The sequence below is a fragment of the Vipera berus genome (assembly GCF_964194415.1).
Source record: "Vipera berus genome assembly, chromosome: Z".
NCBI classification, from domain to species: domain Eukaryota; kingdom Metazoa; phylum Chordata; class Lepidosauria; order Squamata; family Viperidae; genus Vipera; species Vipera berus.
The window spans coordinates 39,941,807-39,967,908 of NC_138205.1; the positions used below are offsets into that span (position 1 = coordinate 39,941,807).

General features: G+C 38.2%; 1 protein-coding gene across 1 annotated transcript in view; it reads left to right on the forward strand.

Annotated features, from left to right (window-relative positions):
• Positions 1 to 22,068, forward strand: part of LOC308677539 (keratin, type I cytoskeletal 23-like) — a gene marked incomplete at its 5' end in the record, with an annotated part of 30,180 nt that extends 8,112 nt beyond the window's left edge. The window contains 7 exons of the mRNA XM_081344020.1: positions 1,219 to 1,301; positions 4,554 to 4,710; positions 14,615 to 14,776; positions 15,470 to 15,595; positions 18,836 to 19,056; positions 19,590 to 19,612; positions 21,641 to 22,068. Coding sequence (XP_081200146.1) covers positions 1,219 to 1,301; positions 4,554 to 4,710; positions 14,615 to 14,776; positions 15,470 to 15,595; positions 18,836 to 19,056; positions 19,590 to 19,612; positions 21,641 to 21,741 — 873 coding nt within the window. The 3' untranslated portion in view covers positions 21,742 to 22,068. The remainder of the gene's footprint in view (positions 1 to 1,218; positions 1,302 to 4,553; positions 4,711 to 14,614; positions 14,777 to 15,469; positions 15,596 to 18,835; positions 19,057 to 19,589; positions 19,613 to 21,640) is intronic.
• Positions 22,069 to 26,102: the final 4,034 nt, after the last annotated feature.

Consider the following 26,102-nt stretch of genomic DNA (forward strand, 5'->3'; position numbering starts at 1 on the left):
AATCAGTACACAAATTTGAACATATTTGAAATATTGTATCCCTATTACAATGAATTACTGGAATCTAAGTGTAGTTATGCTTAACTATTTGTGCTTTACTGAATTTTGTGGCAAAGCTCTTCAGTGGAAAAGTAGATTATTGACAAGCATACATGCATCACCTGCTGGAAAAGTTGGCAATGAATAAAAAATATCTATTAGGGAGAAGTATTCATAAAACAAGGGACGCGGTGGCTCAGTGGGTTAGGACGCTGAGCTTGTCGATCAGAAGGTCGGCAGTTTGGCGGGTCGAATCCCGAGTGCCGCGTAACAGAGTGAGCGCCTGTTACTTGTCCCAGCTTCTGCCCACCTAGCAGTTCGAAAGCACGTAAAAATGCAAGTAGAAAAATAGGGACCACTCCGGTGGGAAGGTAACAGCGTTCCGTGCGCCTTTGGCGTCTAGTCATGCCGGCCACATGACCACGGAGACGTCCTCGGACAAACGCTGGCTCTTCGGCTATGAAACGGAGATGAGCACCGGCCCCTAGAGTCGGAAACGACTAGCACGCATGTGCGGGGGAACCTTTACCTTTTACCTTATTCATAAAACATGAACATTCTTAATGTCTTAATGTTCATCACATTCCAATCACAACCAAACATTAGCAGTTGCTTGCAAGCTTTCTTTCATCTGTTCTTATGGTGGAATATAATATTATGCAATTGTAATTAACATGTTTACCTTGCAATTATAATGAATATTTGACAGCTGGAAGAAGAACAATCATATCTGAAGCCAACCAAAAGCAAAACAAGAGGTGCTGAAAAGCTAACACATTCCAGTTTTGCATTTTGAGTTTCAAACTCTAGGCAAGAAATATTTTCTAAATTTTTCTTTCATTGATTCTTTTAATAGAAAAATGAGAAAATCCTTGTAGTTTAACATTGATATGTTTATCTGCACAATCAAATCAATTAAAAACCCAGTGACTACAATGGCACAATGTGCAGTTTAATTAATTTTAGCATGTTTATTTTATGGCTAGCTATGTTTGGCACATCCATCTGATTTGGTTACATTTTGGTTTGATATATTTTGTAAAATCATGGACTGGGCTAATTCAGTGAGTAAATGAATGCATTCCAGAGGTGATGAAGAAAATATAGTTCTCTTAGCCCACCAGAACATTAAATTTTTAATCTACCTCCACAGCAAGATTAATATTTTGTTATTTACAGATTGAGACTGGACGGGTTACCAATGCAGGCCTTGTTCTACAGATTGACAATGCCAAAATGGCAACAGAGGATTTCAGGCTTAAGTAAGTCTTTCCTTGAGCTTCTTGTCTATTCTTGGAAGCATATGCAGACAAAAAAGTAAAACTTGACTCTGATTCTTAACAATCCAAATATGACTAAAAAGATTAATTTATGCTTTAATATTATATCCAAGATTGAATTTGATTAAAATTGTAATAGATAGTATAAGTTATACCACCTGTTCTTTGATATTGCATTCCAAGAGATAAAAGGTTAGTGGCCAGCAACTTTGCTGCTCTGTAACAAAATCTTGGGTTGAGAGGTACCATAATTGCTTCTCTCTCTGCCTCTTACTCACTAGCAGGTAGATTTATGGATGATGAAGATGAATGTTTTGAACTATTGTGCTGTCTGTTCTAGATGCCAGGGGAGATGCCAGGGGATATGTCAGGAATTATATAGGCAAAACAAATTGCCTGCTTTTCTCATTTCCTCTTCTTTTAAAACAAGCTGATGACTGCTTGTTTAAGGTGAAACATCATTATAACCATGCTGACAGTATTAAGATGATATATTTGAGAATCATACAATCATAGGTTATATTTATACAGTATGCTTAGACAAGTCAATGAAAAACCTTATGTTTACAATTGCACAACATGCCATTCCTTTTCTTTTTGTTTCTGTTTTGTCCTATTGTTTTCTGGCTTGACCTGATATATAAGTACAGCCCTTTTGGTTAACATATGATTCAATGTACTATGTGAGGCCAGTCATCAAATAAATAGGTAATATAATACGGTCATAAATTCGGAAGAAAGTTTGGAGTTATCTAGTCCAATTATCTGTCCATGAAGATTCTGAAATTCAGGATTTTGTTACATCTTTAAGAAATGGCCCTCCAACTCTGCTCTTTATTTATAAAACCCATCTCCTAAGGATTGAATTTTTTTATTGAAAAGTTTAAAATACATTTTATCTTTAACAATCCCTCCCCCCTCCCTTCCTAACCCTCCCTAACCCTCCCCCCCTTCCCCCTCCCCCCTCCCCGACTTCCCAGAGCTAAATACAAGGTATAAAAGCAAAAAACAATCATAAACAACCGTATGTTAACAACAATAAACTATTAAGTCTATCGCACTCTAGCTCATATGAGATGACTACAAGCAATACTAATATCACATAAAAAAAAGAAAAAAACTTATTCAAATGCTAAGTGAAACTTTTTGGTCCCATATTTGTTCTGGATATAATCAATCCACTTTTTCCATTCCATAATATAACGTTGTTGCGAATGGTCTTTCAAATAAGCCGAAATCTTTGCCATTTGCATCAGGTCAGAAACCTTTAGAGTCCATTCTTCTATAGTCGGCAGTTCCTCCTTCTTCCAATATTGACCTACTAAAAGTCTTGCTGCTGTAATTAAGTTCAGCATCAACTTAGTGTCCACAACAGTAGTATCTGTAATTATGCCCAATAAGAACAATTGCGGACAAAACTTTATCCTTTGCTTAAATATCTTCTGCATATTCCACCAGATTTTAATCCAAAAAGCTTTAACCTTTTTACAGGTCCACCATATATGAAAATACGTTGCATCTTCGCCACCACATCTCCAACATTTAGGTTGGTAGTTCGGATACATACTTGCAAGCTTTTTAGGATCTAAATGCCACCTATAAAACATTTTGTAAAAGTTCTCTCTCAAGTTTTGAGCTTGTGTAAATTTTACGTTCCTCACCCAGATCTTTTCCCAAGTGTCCATTGTGATAACTTCTTGAATATTCTGAGCCCACTTTATCATACAATCTTTGACAAGTTCTGTTTCTGAGTCAATTTCTATCAATGCAAGATATATCCGTTTGATATGTGCTGGACCCTGATTTCTAATTTGGTTTACCAAATTTTCATCAGTCATTGAGAAACCAATTTTCTGGTCTTCTTTCCACCTGGCCCGTAATTGACCATATTGAAACCAAGTTTGAACAATCTTCTCATCTCGTAAAAGATCATACGGCTTCAAACACCATACGGATTGAATTTGTTGTGCCACTAAACAATTGAATAGAATTTGTCTGGATGTTCAGCCAACTGTTGGTTTTAATACAAAATGTGCCATGAACTACATGCACTCTTCTAGACCCACACTTTGAGTAAATTTCTCTGCCTAGTCATCATCAATTTCTATACACGAATAGACTTCAAGCAGCTTCTTTAATGGATCTATCAAAAATTTGTTGTAGATTTTCCTCAGGGTAATTTTAGTTTGCAAATAGTTACCCTTAATACAATTTAGTTGATTTCAGTGCAATGAAAGTTGTACAAGGTAACGTTGTGATGACCTGCTCAGGTCGAACTACAATGTCTTACGCATACTCAGACATTGACTCCTGTGTGGACCAACCTCTCTCTATCTTGTGTAGTCCAGTTGTGTTGGACTCTGTTGACATAATTTCCATAATTCCCAATTTATTTGCATGACTAATATTTAACATTTGGAGAGCACCATGCTATCAAAGGCTAATCTATTTTGACTGTCAGTGTTTTTCAGTATATCCAACTGATGCAGTGTATCATATTAATCTGTCATGAGAAGTGTAATTCATGTTCTATATGAATGGAAATTTATAATAGCATGACACATAATACTTGTCAGGCTCTTTGACAGCTACCTATTGAATCAAAAGGATTTTTTTTCTAAGTACAGTTCTGAATTTTTCAATGATCTGCTAAGATAAAAAGAGGTGGGATTGCAAGAATTTTAGTAATGAACTATTTTCAATTTAGAACCAATATATCATTATATTAAGATGGAGTTAAGATCTGGGAAGGAGGCTAGTATGTGTACTGATTAGAGAGAAAGTATTTTTATAACAGTCTCCTGTATCCTTATCATTCTGGAAAGCAACTCTTACAATACTTTGGAAATCATGACGCTTCTAATGTCCCAAATAAATAGTACAGCCAACCTTGCCACCCTATTTATTCACCAATTTGTCTACTAATTTGCATTTCAAATTAGTTAGAGAAGTGATCCTTTGGGGCTAACTATTGCTTTCTGAAAAATGGCAGAATATTCAAATATGACTAGCAAGCTTCTTCACAATTGCGCTTTTCAATAAATGAAAATTATTCATTGAAATTCATTGAAATAAGAATGTCAACGTATTTGTAAATGATGGAAGATACATGCTTCTGAGGCAGAAACAGCAAGTATTAGCAAGCAATATGTAGTTCTAAAAGTTATAGCTTCAATCCCAAGATGGAATTGTTGTCTCCTTCATTTAACTATATTACTTTTCTCTTTGATTAAGATATGAAGCTGAAAAAGCCCTCCGGCAAAATGTGCAAAATGATGTTGAAAACATCCGTAAGGAGCTAGACAACATGACCATCATAATAACTGATCTGGAAATGGAAATTGAAGCTCTGCGTGAAGATCACATACTTAAAAAAAAAGAACATGAAGCGGTAAGACAAGTTTCTTCTCTTTCTCCTTACCAAAATCTTGATCATTTCATATTTCTGTATAAAAACTAGTTTTGATAGTTCATGCTTATTTTAACATAAACTTAGAATAATAAATGTTTAATAAATCTAGTGAAGTGCATCAGAGGATACTAATGTAAGCTGTTTTAAGGACTGAAGGTTATTATTCAATATAATTTTTGTTTGGGAATTTTGTCCCTCAAGTCTAAAAAGTATCCCTGCAGTTTGGGGACTTCTTAAGCTGATCTAAATATACAGGTTGCCAATGAAATAAAGTGTTTATTTAAAACAGCAAGGATTAGAACCACTTAGTTTTGTAACTCTAACCACATCTGAACAGACAAATGTTTAATATATTTAAATCCTGCCAATCCCAACACTCTGAATTTTCATTTTGCTTGTATAGGCCAGCACAGCATTCCTTTAATTTGTGCAGGCTAAAAGCCTTGATGAATCATGCCAAAGGCCCATCTCATTCAACCTTTTCTTTCCCACAATAGCCAAAGAAGCATGAATCTAAAACGCTTTTCTGTATAGGTTCCTCAGCAGATGATCAGATCAGAAATACTCTGAACTCATTAAGGCTTTGCCTAACTTCCTTTTAAAGTTAAACATGTTATCAGCCACCATGGGATATTGGTACAGAGAATTCCATAGCATAATCAGCTGTTATGAGAATGACTTACTTTTGTTGGTCGATAATGTTCATTGATCAGATTCATAGAATATTTGTTGAAAGAAAAACATTTAAAATATTAGGGAGCAAAGACAAACCTATCCCTGTCCATTTTCCTTAAACCACACAGAATTTGGGAGTATGGAGGGTGCTGTTTTACACATACTTTTACTTAAGCATTTAATTTCCTTTTAACTTGCAAATGATAACCCACTTAAGCTGAGATCACATATGTACACAATGCTGTTGGCTCTTTCATTCTCAAGAGATCATTGCTGCATATTTCAAAAATGTACTCCAGCTAACTCATACTGTTACAAAATTCTCATCTAAATGCTAGAATTTTAAAATTAATGTCAGTGCCCCTTTATTGGGTGTGAAGAAGCATTTCTTCCAAATGGAACACTATCTGATGTAAACCACCACAGATGAAATACAAAAATTGCTCTGTTGAAACTCTAATGCTAAATCCCACAACTAACCTTCAATGTAAATCAGAAAATCAGAAAAGAAGTAAGAGATAGTGTTGCTATTTAGTGCTTCAGAAATATCTTTAATAATATTGTGATTGGTTCCTCTCACCAAGCTATTATGACAGTGCCTGAATTTGGGGGCATTCTGAAAACCTACTGATTACAGCTTCATTTCCTGAGCTAGCAGTAGTACGCAAAGCATAGGGAGATACTGCAATGCTGAGAACTTCACCAAACCAGTTTAGCGTGCCTCATAATTAAATTGTTTACATAGTAATTAGGTGTTTTCATCCAGCTGCTCCTTTGGTAATTATATAGAACCTTTATATTTTCTGAATAGAAACATAGACTTTTGTAAAATAGGTGATCAAAATAGAAGGAATACTTTCAGATTGAGAAGAGGAAGTCTTCCTTCTCTAAAAAAAAACAATATTCAAATTCTATTTCAGTAAGTATTCAGGTCTTCCAAAAGCTGACTTAGCCATGCTGGGCCAAGCCTAGTATTCTTTCACAAACAGAAATACATCCAGCAGAAAGAAGTATGCTCTTGCATCCTACACTCTCTCTGTTTCAGATCTCCCCATCCAATTGCCTTACTTGTACAAGGTCTGGCATAGTGACTCTGCAAGTGATTGGTATGTGCGTCATCCTCACCATCACAAGAATCTCCAGTTAATGTCTCTGTGTGTGCCAAATCACATACCTTCATGTCAACCCTTCCCTTCAATTTTTTGTCTGACATTTCTGAAACCTCACCCTTGAAAACAAACAACCTGACTCAGATCCAAATTTAGCTGTGTGTAGAATGGATCCATAAAATTAACAAGACAGCTAAATTATCTCTAATTTAGATCTGATTTGTTTCAATAGTCTCCTCCAAGGATGACTAACTGAGGAATTCCAGGATTTGAAGAGCACACATTTTAAAACTGCTGAGATTGAGAAACTTTGCTGTATAGAGATATAGGAATCAGACTTCAATCCCATACTTGAATTAGAATGCTTGCTTACGAAGAGTCACAGTCTTTTCATTACAGATGCTAGAAAAACCTCTAATAACAAAGGAAAACAGAATTTATGTTTCTTTCTCCTGCCTTTACAAACTAACTAACTAAGTGCTGCTTGTTTCTCAGAATGAGATGTGATCATTGTTCCTCTAATGTACCTGTGTGGTCCCAGGCCTATTGTTTCTGAGCTTGCATTTCTGTCTTCTTCACATCATATTCTTTGCATTTATAAGACAATGTTACAGGCTGTCATTAAAAAGATCTCCATCTGTTTAGCTGTTCACAGCCTTCTCTAACAAATTAAATATTGACAGACAGGTTTCCTAAATATATATTGTGGGGTTTTTTTACAAATACTCCATGCTACTTCCTTTACACAAATTTCTTCAATGTTTTCTTAAATATTGTTTTCCTAATGTAGTTTTGGAAAAAAAGATTCTAATGCAAATATTCTTTGTTTGTAAGAATACTAATATACCCTTTTATTAAAAAAAATGTCCACATAATACATAAATACATACGTCCGTGCATGCGTGTATGAAATTTGTACGAAAACAATGTCTTTTTCTGGGGGCAACATTTGAAACAGATGCTTATTATACTGGGTTTATGTGAAGAAGACAGATTTTGTCTAATTACTTTATCTCACAAACATGGTCTTGTAGAAAACAAGTCACATTTCCTTTACATTGCTTTTTAAATTCTAAATCCAAACCTATAAAAAAAACAGTTTGCTTCCATTTTCCCCCTTTTTATATGCGATATATAAGCTATTTTAGTATTTTTACCTCTGATTTCTTTCCTTATCAAAAAAGGAAACAAAGAAATGGCATTTCATTATGTATGTAATTATTTTAGCATTCTCTTAATAACATTCTGCAAAGGGGTGAAATGGCAAAACCTACCTGATAATAGTACTAAAAAACAGGGGCAGCACCAGGCAGCTACAGTCCAATTACCCATAACATTTGAATTGCTATTTCGTATGGTAGATGATTTTTTTTGGAGAAGAGATTGGACAGCCATTTGTCTGAGGTGGTATGGGGTTTCCTGCCTGAGCAGGGGGTTGGACTGGAGGACCTCCAAGGTCCCTTCCAACTCTGTTATTCTCTTTAACAAATGTCTGACACAGCAACAGGAATTTGGGCTTAGTTATGGTCGTAAGTTGAGGACTAGCTGTACACAAAGGGACGCGGTGGCTCAGTGGGTTAGGACGCTGAGCTTGTCGATCAGAAGGTCGGCAGTTTGGCGGGTCGAATCCCGAGTGCCGTGTAACAGAGTAAGTGCCTGTTACTCGTCCCAGCTTCTGCCAACCTAGCAGTTTGAAAGCATGTAAAAATGCAAGTAGAAAGATAGGGACCACTACAGTTGGAAGGTAACAGCGTTCCGTGTGCCTTTGGCATCTAGTCATGCCGGCCACATGACCACGGAGACGTCCTCGGATAAGCGCTGGCTCTTTGGCTTTGAAACGGAGATGAGCACCGGCCCCTAGAGTCGGAAACGACTAGCACGCATGTGCGGGGGAACCTTTACCTTTACCTTTTATGGTAGATGATGTACCACAAAATATATATTTAAAAACAAACTCTTTCTACCTAACCAGAAAGGAAACTCACCGAACAGGAAGATCAGGCCTTAATTGACAAAATGATTTTGGAAAACTGCAAAAAACAACAACCACCACAACAACAACTTGAATATAGCTTGGATTGATTAGATTTGACTCCCTGTTGCATGATGCATAATCAGGTGCCTAGAAATAACAAGTTAGTAGAAAATACCAAAAGGTTTGTGCAAAGATCAATGCCACAATAGAAGACAGAGTTGCTGGTTAATTTTGAATACACTGGGAGAGGTTTATATCAAGAGAGGAATCTTTCAGGCAGACTCAAGACTCATTTAGAGTTGCCTGCAATTGCTCATTGCTGTTGCCACACATCTACACTGCAAAGGAGTTGATGGGTAAACAGAGTTTGCAGATGTGTACAGATGGACTGATGCCCACATCTCCCAGATCCCAACTGCACATTGTGCTATGGTATGTGCTGTGTGCTGATTGTTGATTGGTTCTGTGCTTTGCTATTTGATGACCCTCTTGCCAGAACATTAAAATTTGCTGACATATAAAAGGAATGCCTACGCAATCATCCCCGAATGACAGATGCATATATTCCCTCACGTGCAGTGCTGAAAAAGTCTGCTCAAGCCTTCATTCTCACTAATACTGTTTGTCAGTGCAGAGATTACTCTGTCAACAATATTGAGCAAGTCAGGCAATGGCTATCAAAAACATCATATAGACTATTCCATCTACTTTACATGGATGATCAAAAGCTATAGAAAAACACCATCCAAAATAGAATCACTACTCAACACTATATATATATATATATATATATATATATATATATATATATATATATATATATATATATATATATATATATATATATATATATATATATATATATATATATATATATATATATATATATATATATATATATATATATATATATATATATATATATATATATATATATATATATATATATATATATATATATATATATATATATATATATTAGGGCGGCTTACAAGTATATGCCTGCTTATTAGGGCTTTCACACACACCCAAGCGGCATTATTACAAAGTCAGCTTAATTGCCCCCAACAATCTGGGTCCTCATTTTACCTACCTCGGAAGGATGGAAGGCTGAGTCAACCTTGAGCCTGGTGGGATGTGAACCTGCACTAATTGCAGGCAGCTGGTGTTACTTAAGGAGGCATTAGCCCACTGCTCCACCAAGGCTTTTTATATACATACAAGGCTTTTTATATACATACTGCTCAAAAAAATAAAGGGAACACTTAAACAACACAAGGTACTGTATTCAGCATTAATAGGAAAATAATAAAATAGAAGAAATCAAGATGCTCTATGGAAATTATATCAAGAGTCTCAATTGATATCCAGAGTTTCAGCTGAAGACAATCACTACAAATACATGGGCTGGGAACATTAAGCACACTGAAGTCAAGAAGAATGTTAGAAGTGAATAGATCATGAGAGTGAAGATTTTAAAGTCCAAATTCAGTGGAGGAACATATGGCAATTAACATGGACAATTCCAGTCATTAATACAAAGCTGGAATAGTGAACTGAACTCAAGCAGGACTAAAACCCTAAACAGAAAAACCAATAAAATAATGAAACATGTCTTTCACCCATGCAGCAACACTGATAGACTTTACTTACCAAAGAGCATAGATGGTCATGGAATCTTGCAAGTACATCAGACAGCTGAAGAAGGAAAAAAAAGGCATTGAAGACTATCTGAAGGACAGTGAAGAAGATACACTGAAGCTAGTATACCATAAAGGCTTACTGAGTACTACAAGAAAGACCTAATCAAAATATAGGAGGTTTGAAAATGATTTCCTTATCTCAGTGAGGAGGTATTAGGGAAAAAGGAAGGAAACATTTCCATCCTTAGTTAAGCCTAAGTCTTCTCAAGCTAGGTCAAGTCAACTGGTCAACTTAAGAGACAACTGTGTCTTCCTCTATTAAAGAACTGGGAGTTTGAGATTTCTGTGTAGTATCTTAGTTGTTCATAGCATTACATTTTTCTGGACAGAGTTCTGATGTTGTTCTTGGATCTGTTGGAGCCACTCTCCCAGCTTAAGAATCACAGTCCCAAGTGCTCCTACCACCACTGGGTATTTACTTCACATCCTTTCTATTCCTCCTTCAGGCTTGGTATTTCTCGAACTTCTTTCCTCCTCCTTCCTAGTGTTGCTGTCACTTGGTATTGCTTTATCTATCACCATTTGTCTTCTAGTCCTTGTCTACTAACACATTGTCTAGTTGATTGGCCAGTACCAGCCTGTCTGTCCTGAATTGGAACTCCCACAGGATCTTAGCCCTGTTATTCTCCACAACCTTCTGTAGAATCTCCTATCTGGACTTGGAAGGGTCTAATACATACACTGTAAGGTGTTCCTGCATGCAATGACAGCTACGTAGTTGTGTCATTCAGTGTATGCTGTTCTTGCCTACCTCTTATACCACCATTAATATGTTGGACTGCCTCTGAGATCTGTCTGCACAGCCTATACTTTGGGCCTTGTCCAGTATGGTAGACTCCTGTTTCAATGGGATCTGGTGCTTAGTGCCTGCTCTTGTGCTGCTATGTGCAGTGCCTCAATGATGTCTTTTAGTCTCACCCTTTTCAGCCACTAGTTGGATTTTGGATATACAGTATATAATTATGTCTTATGTCACTTTTAGATGAAAATCAGAATCCTGTTTAACCAGCCAGAGATCTGGAATAGTTTGTTGTGATCTTTCTCCAGGCTAATATCCTACATTTATGTAATTACTTTTTAATAGGCAGGAATATAATTCTAAGACATAGCTGTGAATTTATGCTGAACCATTCTGACTCAAAAATCATCTGCTTTTCCACTGTCATCCTCACTGTTTATTTCCCAGCCTATCAAAGAAAGTTTTCCATGCTTAATTTTATTAATTGTACCTTATTAGTTCCTTAAGGGATGTGGTGGCTCAGTGGGTTAGGACACTGAGCTTGTCGATCAGAAGGTTGGCAGTTTGGCGGGTTGAATCTCGAGTGCCACGTAACAGAGTGAGTGCCTGTTACTCGTCCCAGCGTCTGCCAACCTAGCAGTTCGAAAGCACGTAAAAATGCAAGTAGAAAAATAGGGACCACTACGGTGGGAAGGTAACAGCGTTCCATGCGCCTTTGGCATCTAGTCATGCCGGCCACATGACCACGGAGACGTCCTCGGACAAGCGCTGGCTCTTCGGCTTTGAAACAGAGATGAGCACCGGCCCCTAGAGTTGGAAATGACTAGCACGCATGTGCAGGAGAACCTTTACCTTTACCTTCTTAGTTCCTTGGGAAGCCTTTGTGCTTTACTGAGATGAGACAGTATATTCCAGGAAGTAGGTGTAATGGCTACCATAGACAGTAGATCATTGAGTCATATCATCTCAACATTCTGATTTTGAACAAAGAATTTTCATTGGTCTTTCTCTTGATTCATATTATGGATTGAAGAACCAGCATTTTCATCTTAAAACTCTGGAAAAATCACAGAAAGAGAAATAAAGTTGGAGAAACACTTCCTATTAATTGGTGTTTGAAGTAGTGCAGTCTTATCCAAGTTGGTGCCTTCTCAGAATACCAGAATTACAATGCCAAAATTCGTGACAATAGAAATGTGGAAGAATTTCTAGACTTTACACAGGCTTTTCTTGTATCATTGAATATGGTGCTTCCAGTATTCATTAAGAACCAGGTCAATATAATATTTTCCTTTCATACTTACTTAGATCCCTCTAAGGAATCTGATGGAACTAAACAAGTTTCAGTTAAACCACAATAGTTGTTACAATATTTCAGACCCTGAAGTTGGTTAATCTCCTGGCAGAATATAAATCAGTAAGACAAAGTGGAAGAGGCAAACATGCCATGTCCTTGAGTTCTTTCAAGTTTCCACCAATAAACTATTTATCATGCCAATATAACCTGGAGCATGCCTACGACTATATAATTTTTCCCCTAAAGAGGAAATATTATTTGACCTTAAAAAGAAACTGTGAGGTGCAAAGCATATTTCTATCTTTTTAATTAATTAACTCCAGAGTTGAGTTTTAAGGTCTAAGAAATACTGCTCTAGAGCAACTGTATCTGTAGATTGTGGCTGAAAAGTCTGAATGAGAGCAATATTCTTGCTTTCATATCCAAGATATTCCTCAAGTTATAGTCAACTGTCTAAACTGTGTAGTAACCACTACATTTGATCAGAATAAAAAAAAGGGTGACAAGTAACTGGGTTCATTAAATTATTTTGCAATCTATTTTGGTTTCCTGTGCCACGAACCCCATCACTGCTATTTGTAAAACATAATTTATGATCTTAATGACCTTTGATAAATATAACAATAGGGAATCCTGTACCATATGTTGAATAAGAGCTGGTCATACAGTACATAATCATATTTTGAGATCTGGACTGTGCTATAAGAGCCTTACCTTGATGCCCTTCAGATTTTGTGTTGCATCTCACAGAATCCCCATCCTGAAGACAATTAAGATATTTGGATTGTTATGGAACAATCTACCTGGTGATTGCCAGACTAGGAATTGAAATGATGGATATTTAACTTTTAAAATCTAGATAAAAGCAGTGGCAAATCTGTAGTTTTCATGCTTGACTAGAATTCACCTATAAATTCTGTGGTGAAATGCATAGTTTGTTGAACAAGCTGCAGGGAGTCTATTTCATATATGAGGCTAATGGGCTTCTTATAACACCTACAGTTTTATGTTGCATAAATGGATCCACATTTAAAGATTACCTTGAACATCCAGAGCTCAATATCCTTATTATAACTGATCACATTAATTTTGAATATAATCAATTATTGCACAGAGCTTGCTTCATTTTAGTATAATCTCAATATATACACCTCGCCTAAAATCCAAAATTAAAATGAACACAGATAAACAATGAAACAATGCAATGAAACTTTAGAAAAGGTAGATTTATTATCGCAATGTACAACTGAAATACAGGTAGCCCTAGACCAGAGGTAGGCAACGTTGGCTCTTTTATGACTTGTGGACCTCAATTCCCCAGCATTCCTGAGTCAGCCATGCTGAGGGGAAAGGGAGAGGTTTCCAAGCTGAGCCATGCTGACTCAGGAATTCTGGGAGTTGAAGTCCACAAGTCATAAAAGAGCCAAGGTTGCCTACCCTTGCCCTAGAATTTCGATCGTAATTTAGCCCAGAATTACAGCTGTAAGTCATTCTGTTGTTAAGCAGGGCACCATGAGACTGTGCCTGAATTTATGACCATTCTTGTGATGTTCAAGTGAACATGACATTCATAAAGCAAATGTGATTGCAAATTAAATGTATGGTCATAAAGTAAGTGCAGGATTTGTAAAGCAAATGTGGCAGTTGTAAAGCAAATCCACTGCCTGAAATGGTTATTTTTATTTTTTTGCCAGAAACCAGAAGTAAGCACTGGTTACTGGCAAAAGGATATTATAAATCACAGTTGTGTGACCAGAGGACACTGCAAATGGCCATAAATATGGGCCAGTTGCCAAGCATTCAAAATGTAATCATGTGACTACAGGGGAGGCATCTATTGCAACTTTGAATCTGAGTCATAAGTAGTGGGGAAGTCAGTTGTAACTTCAGATGGTTACTAAGTGACTGATTGTAAATTGGGGACTGTCTATATTCTTTGTACATCCTCTGGACTTAGCCTGCATGTCCACAAGGGAGGTTCAGCTCACAGTTTGGGAGCTCTTACTCTAGAGTACATGAACATAAATAAGTAGGGCAACAATTACAAAAGAAGAAATCATGGTGAGGTTAAATTCACCAATCAGAAAAGAATAGGGGTAGGACATAAATGCAAATCCAGGCTATAGCAGCTGTGTGAAAAAGAAGCAGCTTCTATTAGGATTGGAAAAACTAAACTTCTTATATTCCAAAATCTTTTTATAAATATGCAATGCAATCAAACACTGGATCAAAGACAGTTTGAAGCCCCCCCCCCACTGGCTTGTTGTCTTTTCAACAGTGTGGCAAGATGCATTATTTGCTGTTTGCCTCAGATAGTGGAATACTTTTATGATTCATATTTGAAGAGGTTTTGCTGAGGTTTTTCTTCATTTTTTTCATATACAGAATATGCAGGCATATGGCTCATCCAAAGACTTTAAAGTGAATGTGAAGGTAGACAAAACTCCACAAGAAGATTTGTCCAAGATCCTGGCAGGGATAAGAGCGGATTATGAAGCAATAATTGAAAAAAATCGCCAAAGTCTTGATTCTTGGTTCCAACAACAGGTATCCTTTCAGAAAACAAGATGGAGAAATCATGTAGAGTTGTAACTTATCATAGTTATCTACAAGAGGAGTAGGTCTCAAGGTACAATGATTTCACACCCATTTGAAATGTACAAACAAGATATCTGATAAGATATGGAGAATTAAGTAACACCGCCTCTTGAGCTAAAAGAAAGCCCTCCCACATGACATCTGATCCTCCTAACATTTAAAGCTCCCTCTGTATCTTAACTTATACCAGCAAGTATCAATATGCCAATGTCCAATTTTCATACATTCCATGTGTATATTGCATAAAGACTATTATATTACTGAGAAATAATTCTGCCTTTTAACTACTAAGTTCTCCTTGGAGTTGTTGAAAGACAGTTTGCTGTCAAAATTTATTTGTCAAGATTTGAGGCAAATTTCTCATGAATGGAATATGGTGCCCCTACAATTATGTAGCTGAGGTTATCCCCAGGTGTGTATAAATCACCTGGGGTAATTGGCAACCTCTCTGAATTATCACATTTTCATTTAAAAGAAGACATCCTGCTGTGATGGGAGTGTCTCAATAGGAGTGTGGCCATTACCCAAAGCATATAAATTACATGCTCACTGTCTTACTCTAAAATTGTGTGGAGAATTTCATTTTTCACTAGGTTTAAACAATTCCTTCATTTATTTTTTATTTATTTTATGCTCACACAGATTGGAAATGAATCCTCGGAGGGACAACACAACCAAGAAGAGCTACAAAACAGCCAGAAAGAAATCTCTGAACTGAACCGCACACTGCAAACCCTGGAAATTGATTTCCAGACAGAACTAAACAAGGTGATGCCCTTAGACAGGATTGTTCTTTTCTAACCTTCTAATTAGATACAGGAGGATCTGGACAGACTTGAACACTGGGCGCTATCTAACAAAATGAAATTCAGTGGTGAAAAAAGTAAGGTTCTACATTTAGGCAAGAAAGGCCAAATGAACAGGTATAGTATAGGGGGTACCTTGCTCAGTAGTAGTAACTGTGAGAGGGATCTCGGAGTCCTAGTGGACAATCACTTAAATATGAGCCAGCAGTGTGCTGCAGCTGCCAAAAAAGCCAACACAGTGTTAGGCTGCATTAACAGAGGGATAGAATCAAGATCACGTGAAGTATTAATACCACTTTACAATGCCTTGGTAAGACCACACTTGGAATACTGCATCCTGTTTTGGTCACCACGATGTGAAAAAGATGTTGAGACTCTGGAAAGAGTACAGAGAAGAGCAACAAAGATGATCGGAGGAACTGGAGGCTAAAACATATAGGGAACGGCTGCTGGAATTAAGTATGTCTAGTTTAATGAAGAGAAGGGTGAGGGGTGACATGATAGCAGTGTTCCAATATCTCAGGGGCTGCCACAAAGAAGAGGGAGTCAAGCTATTCTCCAAACTGCCCGAAGGCAGGACAAGAAGCAACAGATGGAAACTAATCAAGGAGAGAAGCAACTTAGATCTAAGGAGAAACTTCCTGACAGTTAGAACAATTAACCAGTGGAACAACCTGCCTCCAGAAGCTGTGAATGCTCCAACACTGGAAGTTTTTAAGAAGAGACTGGCCAGCCATTTGTCAAAAATGGTATAGGGTTTCCTGCCTGAGCAGGGGGTTGGACTAGATGACCTCCAAGGTCCCTTCCAACTTTACTATTATGATTATGAATTCAAGGGTGTCAAACTGGCAGCCCGCAGGCTGGATGCTCATGTGCAGGCCATGCCCACCCCGGCTCCACAAAGGCAAAAAATGTTGCGATATGTCATACATTACGTGATGCAATCAAGTTTGACACACATGTTCTAATTCAAACCTGCCCAGTCTGACATCTAGTAGGCATGCTGAATATTTGTCCATAGTTGCCATTATGGAAGTTGTAGTCCAGTACATTTATAGACACCACTTTGGTAAACACTGCTGTAAACTTAATCTGTCCACTCATATTATACTTTGTTTTCCATAAAGTATTTATGGTTAATTTTCCTAGGAATCTATATATAAGGGAGAAAAGATACATTATAGTTGCCTGGGTGTATCCATATGAATGCCTTCTGTTGGATAATTTATTTCCAGGTGGTATGCCCTTTTTTCCTTTAATTGCAAGGTAAGTAAAAATGAATTTGTGAAATCAGATCAAAGACCAGTTTACACCCAGAAGATGCCTTTAGAAGTTCAGAAATAAGACATGCAAATGAAGGCCTTCGGTATTTCTCTCAGCATTTGATATAAATAGATTGGTTGTCCATGTCCTATGAACATGGACAACCAATATGTTATGGTGACTAGGTCCATCCTCAGCTGCCATGGAAGTTCACCAGTTGACTTTAGCTGGTCATTGTCTCTAATCCAACCTACTATTTTGTTACTACTACTACTATTGATTGTTACTATGGGGAAAAAAGGAGGAGGGAGAGCTATATGTGCCTTGCTGAATGTAAGGCAGAATATCAGTATAGTAAATAAATAAAATAGCATTGTCATTTGAGAGGCTTCTGGTGAGATGGGCAGTCACATAAATGTGTTCAACCAATTAATCAATAGCATTCTTAGAGCTATCCATCACCTTCATGGAGAATGCAATTAACTGGATAATGCAGTATTATGGTACCAAGACAGGGTCTCTATACCACTCTAGGGATAGATAATTCTGATTTGTAGCATCATTTCTATCCTTATAAAAATATAAGTTCTAAAATAGATGTGCAACTTGCCTTCTGGGAAACTTGTTTTGGGTAAGTCCTTCCCCATCCACCAATGCTAAAGCATAGAGGAAGTCTATTTCAGCAAATGGGGGTGAGTGGGGGGTGGTAACACATTGCTTATTCTTGTTGAAACAGACCTTTGAATATCATAGTACAATTTTAGACCCAGAAGCAAGAAAGTCCAAGATGTGCTTTTTACTTTCTTTGTTGCATGACAGGCCAGGAAATGCTTCTACTATTATAGGATTCAGATTTCTGTTATAAAGATTTTACAGGTGAATGGGTATAAGGTGTAAAGAACCTTATAAAATTGTATGATTTTAAAATTGTATGATTTTAAAGAGGGAACCATTCTATCTTTCAGTCTTTCTAAAAGAGATATCCTGGAAAAGTATGAATTTGCCTTTCTGGGTTAAATACACAATGTATGGTAGTGATTAAATAGCAGGAAAGTAAAAGGGGCTGTGTACATGGTACTACAGATTGCTACTTGATTTTTCCTTGCTTGTTTAATACTGAATCTTATTATACATTAATCCCTCCTGAGAAACTGAACTGTCATGAAGAGACTGATAAAATATTCCAGACACTAGCCTGGGGCAATTATAGGCCACCATAATCACTAGGAAAAAAATGAAAAGATAATAATTCCCCATAAGCAAAAAAATTTGTGCAATCAGACAATGATTAAATCATACCACCACTAATTAACATGGCAGTTTGAAAAGACAAGTTGTTTCTTCAAGCACTTTACTTTTTAGATTTAAATAGAGAGGAAAGAAGCCAGGATGGGAAGGGAAAAGTAAATATCTCCCCATTCCACATAAATAATAATAAACCTATAAAGGTAAAGGTAAAGGTAAAGGTTCCCCAGCACATGCGTGCTAGTCGTTTCCGACTCTAGGGGCCGGTGCTCATCTCCGTTTCAAAGCCGAAGAGCCAGCGCTTGTCCGAGGACGTCTCCGTGGTCATGTGGCCGGCATGACTAGATGCCAAAGGCGCACGGAACGCTGTTACCTTCCCACCGTAGTGGTCCCTATTTTTCTACTTGCATTTTTACGTGCTTTCGAACTGCTAGGTTGGCAGAAGCTGGGACGAGTAACAGGCGCTCACTCTGTTATGCGGCACTCGGGATTCGACCCGCCAAACTGCCGACCTTCTGATCGACAAGCTCAGCGTCCTAACCCACTGAGACAAATATATATATACGATTTCAACACTACTTACAGACAAAAGCTTTCATTTATACATTTCCAGCAAATAAGGGCATTTCTTGATTTCTGCGATGCAGAATGCAGTTTGAAAACATAACATTGTTGGCATGTTTCCTTCTTTCAGAAATTTGTCCTAGAAAACAATTTGGGAGAAACCAAGAGTCGCTACACTTTCCAGCTTCAAAGTATCCAAAACCTCATCAAAAGATGTGAAGAAGAGCTCAGCAAGTTTCGACATGATATCAAGTGTCAAAATAATCAGTACAAGGTCCTGTTTGGAATAAAAACACGTCTGGAGAGGGAAATTTCTACTTATCGCCAGCTTCTGGATGGTAATGTTGAAGGGTAAGAAACAATCAACCTCAGGCAGAAAGAGGAAAGAGCAAACTTATAATCTAAAAATTGAAGCTAGTGAAGAGACAGTTCTGAAAGTAATTTGCAGATCAAAATACATAGGTGGGCAAATGCTGTCTTTTCCAAGTAAAATGCATTCTAAAGGTCCACAACCCTTTTTGATATCTTGTGTAATGATCACACTCCCAAAGAATTGCCCAAATGTTCTGTCACAGGATTTTGGCATGATGAGACAGTTCTTATGAGATTTTGAGGCTTTCTTCCTGTCAGATTTGATCTATTTCTTTTAAAGGGATTTCTATTTCTTTTATTAAGAAACGTTTTAAAATTAGCATTCATTTTAGAAATAGCACAGAAGTGATTTCCAGCCTGGAGAGGATCGTGTTGTTTGATGCAGCTATTAAAAAATTAGGGCTTTATAGCACTTCAGATTTGAAGCAAAAAGGTTCTTTGAACAAGCTTAAAAGTAATATGGAACAGATGTGCACAAACTATTTACTGATATTGTTTTTATTACTTCACAGGAAGACCAGCACAAGTCTTAGAGGTAAATATAATCTAGATTCTATTTTTGTAGGAAAAGTCTCAGACAGCTTTAGAAGAGGATTAGTACACGAATATAAGATTAAAGCTATCAGCAGCTGCCAATCATGATGTATATAGCTATTTCAAGATCAAACGTAGCAAGCTGCAAAACATCATTTGCTGTAAGCCAAATGTGGGAATGAGCTTGGGAGACGGAAGGATGAACTGCTGACTAGATCTTCTCTAATTTTCTGGAGAGTCGAAAAAACATACTTTCAGACTTGAAAGGCTGGTGTTAACCTTTAAAGTAGTGCAATTAAAGCACAAGAATGAATAACTAGCTCTATATTTAGTAACAGAATCTTGCAAGATTAAAAGTATTCCTAGAATTAGCTGTTAAGCCACTGTGGAAACAGGATGTTGATCAATATGTCTTGTAATCGATCCATCATGATTCTTCTTATAGTATTATCTTTATATTATCATTAGCAATCTATTTATGGTCACAACTGGATAAAATGGCTCTCACAACTACATGCAACCTATAGTATTATGCAGTGGCGTAGCGTGGGTTGTCAGCACCCGGGGCAAGGCAAGCAATTTGCGCCCCCTAACCCGTGGATTTTAGCACTCGAGTCTCTTCCACTAGCTCAGGAATTCTGGGAGTTGAAGTCCATGAGTCATAAAAGAGCCAAGGTTGCCTACCCTTGAGTTAGGTTCAAGGCAAAAAAGGGTCTCTGGAGAAGAGGGAAAATGCTAGTTTAAAACTGAAACAAGGCAACTTTAAGGTGCCTCAGCTGTGATTTAGGATGAGACAAAGAGAGGACATGGCGTTGAAAATGGTTAATGGGGCATGTTTGTTCCACTCTTAGTGGATGTCAAGATAAACCCCATGAGAGAATGACCTTACAACAGATGTGAATAGGCTTGGACTACGTTTGTAGATTGAGTGCATACATCACATGGAGCGATGATGGGCTTCATCAAGATTTATGATCCCACAATTGGCTAGTTTTCTCCATCTTGTCCTAAACCCTGGATACCAACCACGGTTTATGGCTTAGTATGTGGTGTGGGGTGACCCAACATGTTAGGCAACAAACAATGACTTCCAACTTACAATGCCTCAGCTTCCCAAGGTTATTCCAAAGCCGGAAAAGCCAACCAACCCACCCTGCAGCTTTGCCTGCTTAGGCTGAACCCCAGGAGTTCATACTTGCTGTGGCGCCTGACCTATTTTCTGCCCAGACGCTGCTTATCCAAGCCAAGCCGCCTCCTTCTCTTTGGCACCTCGCCCCAAAGATTCGCCGGACTGGCTGGAAACTCTCGCTGCTGGCGACGTGTGTCGGGGGGGGCGTCCTGATCGCCTCCTGCAGGGGGAACCGAGTGGCCACAGAGAGTCAATACGGCAGGAGGAGGAGGAGGAGAAGGAGGAGGAGGAGGAGCAGCAAGCAGCCGCAGGTGCAGCGGCTGCAGTTGTTACCTTTACCTCCGGGAAAGGAGGAGACGGGGGCGGGAGCTGGGTCGGGGGGGGCGGGCTTGCAGGTTGAGAGCCAAGCGGAGGAGAGCCGCGGCGGGAGAAAGAGAGGGAGGCGAGATGCCGCCAAGCCTCCCCACCCCCACCCGAGAAAGGAGGCGATCTGCAGCCGCGAGAGGACGGGATCCCGCTCTAGCTGGGCGCAGCGAATGCGGTTGCTTTCTATGCTCCGCCCACTCGCTCGCTCCTCCGACCCTCGGTGAAGCAGAATCGTCCCCCTCCGGCGAGCTTAATGGGCGCCCCCCCAGATGTTGCGCCCGGTGCGGCCAGCCCCCCCTGCACCCCCCACGCTACGCCACTGGTATTATGATTGTGAGATGTAAACATGTTGCATTTACAATTTATTCTTGACATTCAGGTTTGTTTGTGTATTTCAGTGTTAAGTTTCTACAACTGGGGAAGTGCCTAACTGTTCTGTTAATCCTATCACACCATAGCTTAGTCTCAAGCATATTTACAAAATTATTTGTATAATGCTGCTTCTGCCCTAATACATGACCAAATTTCTTCCAGAACACAGATCAAGCAATCAAAACCTGAAGAAAATTGTGCAAGAGACTGTGGATGGAGAGGTCGTCTCTACACATACTACCGAGATCAAACGGCAGGCATGATTTCCAATGTGAAGGAAAATTTACTTATCTGCAGATCATATACAGATTTGACTATTTAATGAAAAGAGTTCTATTTCTTATTGGCAGTGCATTAGACATTCTTTGGGAATCTTGAATTCTTTTTCTCAATCTTTCATCCACATGTAATTTAATATGAATGCAAATAATTTTCCATCTTCTCTTTTATTGTGCTTCTTTAAAACCTCAAAATAAATAATAGTATCATTAATTTATTCTGGTTCACAGTAATTGGAGTATCGTTTGACCATCAAAGATCTTTCCTCATTCCATGAGCAAATGCTGCACAGTTGCATCATTAAAAGAGTACCTGGCAAGTTATTTATGACTAGAATCTCTATAGAAAATAAAGAGGTGTATTACTTGTCCAAAACTTTCCTAGTCATGATTAAATTTTCACGCAGATTCAAGAGATAAAATTTGGCGAAAGGATGAGACGTTCTGGAAGTAGGACTGTCTTATAGTGACATAAATGATGAAATGTGGTAAAGACAAATCAATTGAACTATGGATGAAACAAATTCTGGCATATCCATACATTATGTGAAGCTAAGAGCTATCCATTAGAGGTACTTTAATAATGGCTGGACCTCTATACCCAAACAACAATAAAGAGTTCCTATGCAGTAACCTTTTTGATGGTCATCTTTCTTGCCTTTTGCTGTTTCTAATTGCTTAATCACACATTACACCAAAGCTTGATTAGCAGGAACTGGCATTGGAAGGAGAAAAGTTTATTTTTCTTTCCCAGGAGATGAATGGGAAACTACTGTCCAGACATAGGCTCCATAGGGAAGAACATTGCACAAATCAAATGCCTTGCTTAGAAGATTCCAGCATGACTGGAATATTCTCTTTGTATTACATCTTACACTCTTAAAATATCCTATACATGCAATCAGGGAATTTTATAGATGGGTGGAGAACCTGGAGGTCATTTAGTTGTAATGAAAGCAGGATACAACGTACAATGGGTACAATGTAGGAGGCAAATGCAACATTTCTGAAAATAGCCATCCAACTTCCAACAAAGGAGGGCTTTCTAAGCCCTCTTTCAAATAATTCTTAACATAAGTCACTTTAATAACATTTTAGAGAGAACGCACCTTCTGAATGGCCAGAACAAATAACCCTTTTATTTTCCCAAGAATTACCACAAATACTTGTTTGGGAGAGAAACCATTCTGAACTTTCTGCTTTTAGCATGCTGTAGAGTTCAAATCATCTTTATGCCCCTCCCAGAGTTTGGGAGGGAGAAACCAGAGTTCCATGGAAGCTGGGTTTATGTTTTTTAAAGTTGCCCATAAAAGGAAGCAAAATGTACTTCCGTAAACCAGTTTTTTCACCGAGCATGTCAAGACCAGTTCATGACTGCAACTTCTGGTTGCATAAGGAAGATTCCGAAAAACCTTCAATGGATTACCTAATGTTTTCTGTGGAGAACTGGTAATACCAGATAGATAACACTGGGTGAATTGATCTATTCTTTCAGATTAATACCCAGAGCCTACCCATTCAGGTAAATTAAAATGGGCCTGGTTTCCTAATTCTGCAACATTATTCATATATTACACATACTATTAAACGAAATAATAGTAGCAGAGAAAGAGTATTAGAGTACAAGGCAAATGATCAGACAGTTAGATTGCCTACCAGCAATTTCCAATTTTAGCACTTCTAGGTGCATGTAGTCCACTTCCCAGAATTCAAAGCTAGCATGGTCATTGCTAATAATTGTGGGAGATGAAGTCCACATTTTTAGAGAGCTTTCCAAAGTTCTCATCCACACTTCCTAAACTGAACAAGAATGGGCTTATAAAAAAAACCCCAACAACTTTATATTGGCTATAATGAATATGGTAAGGGAATTATGTCATCTGAAGTGATTAGGCTATAGAAAGTTATCTTAAAGAGAGATGTCAAACTTGGGGTTTTTCCCCCCACTTTCTGATTTTGACAAATCTGGTTTACCAAGCTAGGCATTTTTCTTTTCAAATCATTCTGTTCTATTTTTTGCTTATGAATTTGGGAGTGGATTCCTCCATACACATTTTGCTTGTAATTTTTCCTGTGTAGGAAAGAATTTTCCCTAATATAAAACAGGTTATCTAATTTTAATGAATATGTCCATTTTTATACATATCTTACTAACATGCACACACCTATATACACATTGTAATTGTTATGTATGCAGGCACCTGCATAGCAACAGCCACCAGGGGGTGTTGGCCTGGACGGTTTCGGCGGGAAACCCAGTTTTGGCGGGAAACCTAGGGCCAACCCCATTGGCTGTCCGCTTACCTGGCTAGGTATTTAAGGAGGCCAGGTAGCCCTCATTCCCCAGTTCACTACCCCCCTTCAATAAAGAGCTGAACTCACACACCGGCTGGCGTCTCTTCCTTGCGTCGGACCCACTACACAATAATAATTATATAGACACATACGTACAAACACAGATGCACACATCTGTAAGCTGCACTGGAAAATTAAACAACCCAGAATGGTACAGAATGCGGCAACGCAGGCCGTGCTGTGGCCAAGATGCTCCATTTAGATAACACAACTCCTTGGCAAGTGGTCCTTCTGACCATCCAAGTGCATTTCAAGGTGCTGGTTTAGCATCCCCAGTGCTCTACACAACATTGTCTCCAATCTTCTCTACATGGGGCTGCCCTTGAGGACCACTCGGAGGCTTCAACTGGTGCAGAATGCGGCCGTGCGAGTTGTAATGGGGGTCTCCCGATACTCCCATGTAACACCTCTACTCCGCGAGCTGCATTGGCTTCCAGTGGCCCTCCGGGTGAAATTCAAGGTGCTGGTCATTACCTATAAAGCCCTACATGGCTTGGGTCCGGGGTATTTGAGGGAACACCTGCTGCCAGCATCAAGTTCCCTTCGTCCAGTGCGCTCCCACAGGGAGGGTCTTCTCAGGGTCCCACCGGTAAGAGATTGCCGGCGGGTAACACCCAGGGATAGGGCCTTCTCAGTGGGGGCACCTGCCCTCTGGAACCAGCTGCCAGTGGAGCTGAGGACTGCCCCCGACCTCCGTTCATTCCGCCGGGGCCTGAAGACCTGGCTCTTCGAGCTCTCTGGCCCAGGCTGAGGATTAATTTATTTTAATTGGGGTTTTATTTGTACAGGGATAAATTTAATCTTTTTAAAACTGGTTTTAACTTTTGTATTTTTGGTTTTTAATTCCCTGTAAACCGCCCTGAGTCCTCTGGGAAAGGGCGGTATATAAATGTAATAAAATAAAATAAATAAATAAATAAATATTTATGCTCATCCTGCAGATCTAACAGGATGATCCTTCTCCAGGTCCTTTCTATTAAAGTAGTGGCCTCTCTGTCACAATGCCTGTCTTTCGGATCGGGGTCTCCAACCCCCTGCCCTGCCATAATCCACCTCTCACCTCTCAACAAAATGGGCAGCCATAAAATGGTACAAGCAAACAAAAAATAAACAGTAAATAACACATTTATTCCAACACATGTGAAAATGGGGTAGAATGGATTTAAAAATAAATAAAAGGACTCCTTCGTATACCAAAAGTTATCAGTTCCCCATACAACAGAATAACAGGGACCTTGGAGATTTTCTAGTCCAACCCTTCTATTAAGATGCACCCATGTCAATGGATATCTGTTATGTATTTCTTTAAAAGTTATGCAACGTGTCCCTTGACCCTCAATCTATAGTTTATGAGCTTTATAATTTGGTGTGCACTAAAGTGACAAAGCATTCCAAAGCTGATTGAAAAATAGAGTCAGCTGCAGATATAATCTGAAGTTTGCCCTCATTTAAGCATTACTTTTATATATATATATATATATATATATATATATATATATATATATATATATATATATATATATATATATATATATATATATATATATATATATATATATATATATATATATATATATATATATATATATATATATATATATATATATATATATATATATATATATACTAAATCATGAAAAGTAATATTCTCTAATCTATCTAGCCCTAAAAGAAATACAATTTCCAGAGATGGAGCAATATCACTTATTATCTGTTTTCTTTTTATTTTAATTCTTTTCACAACTAAAGTCACCAGTTTCATTAGAAACTGTTTTGAGTGAAGTGGGGTAAGATATTTACACAGTAACCAAATCCTTATATGGTGTTTCACTGTGCTGTACTAGGTTATCTGATGTGATGACATCTGTGCAATAAAGACTTTGCACAATGTACAGAGGTTATATATATATTTATAACAAAGCAGAAGCTGTTGAATAGCAAATTCTGTTTCCTGCGCAGTTATGGGTGGGGAGCTGACATATATTCTTGAA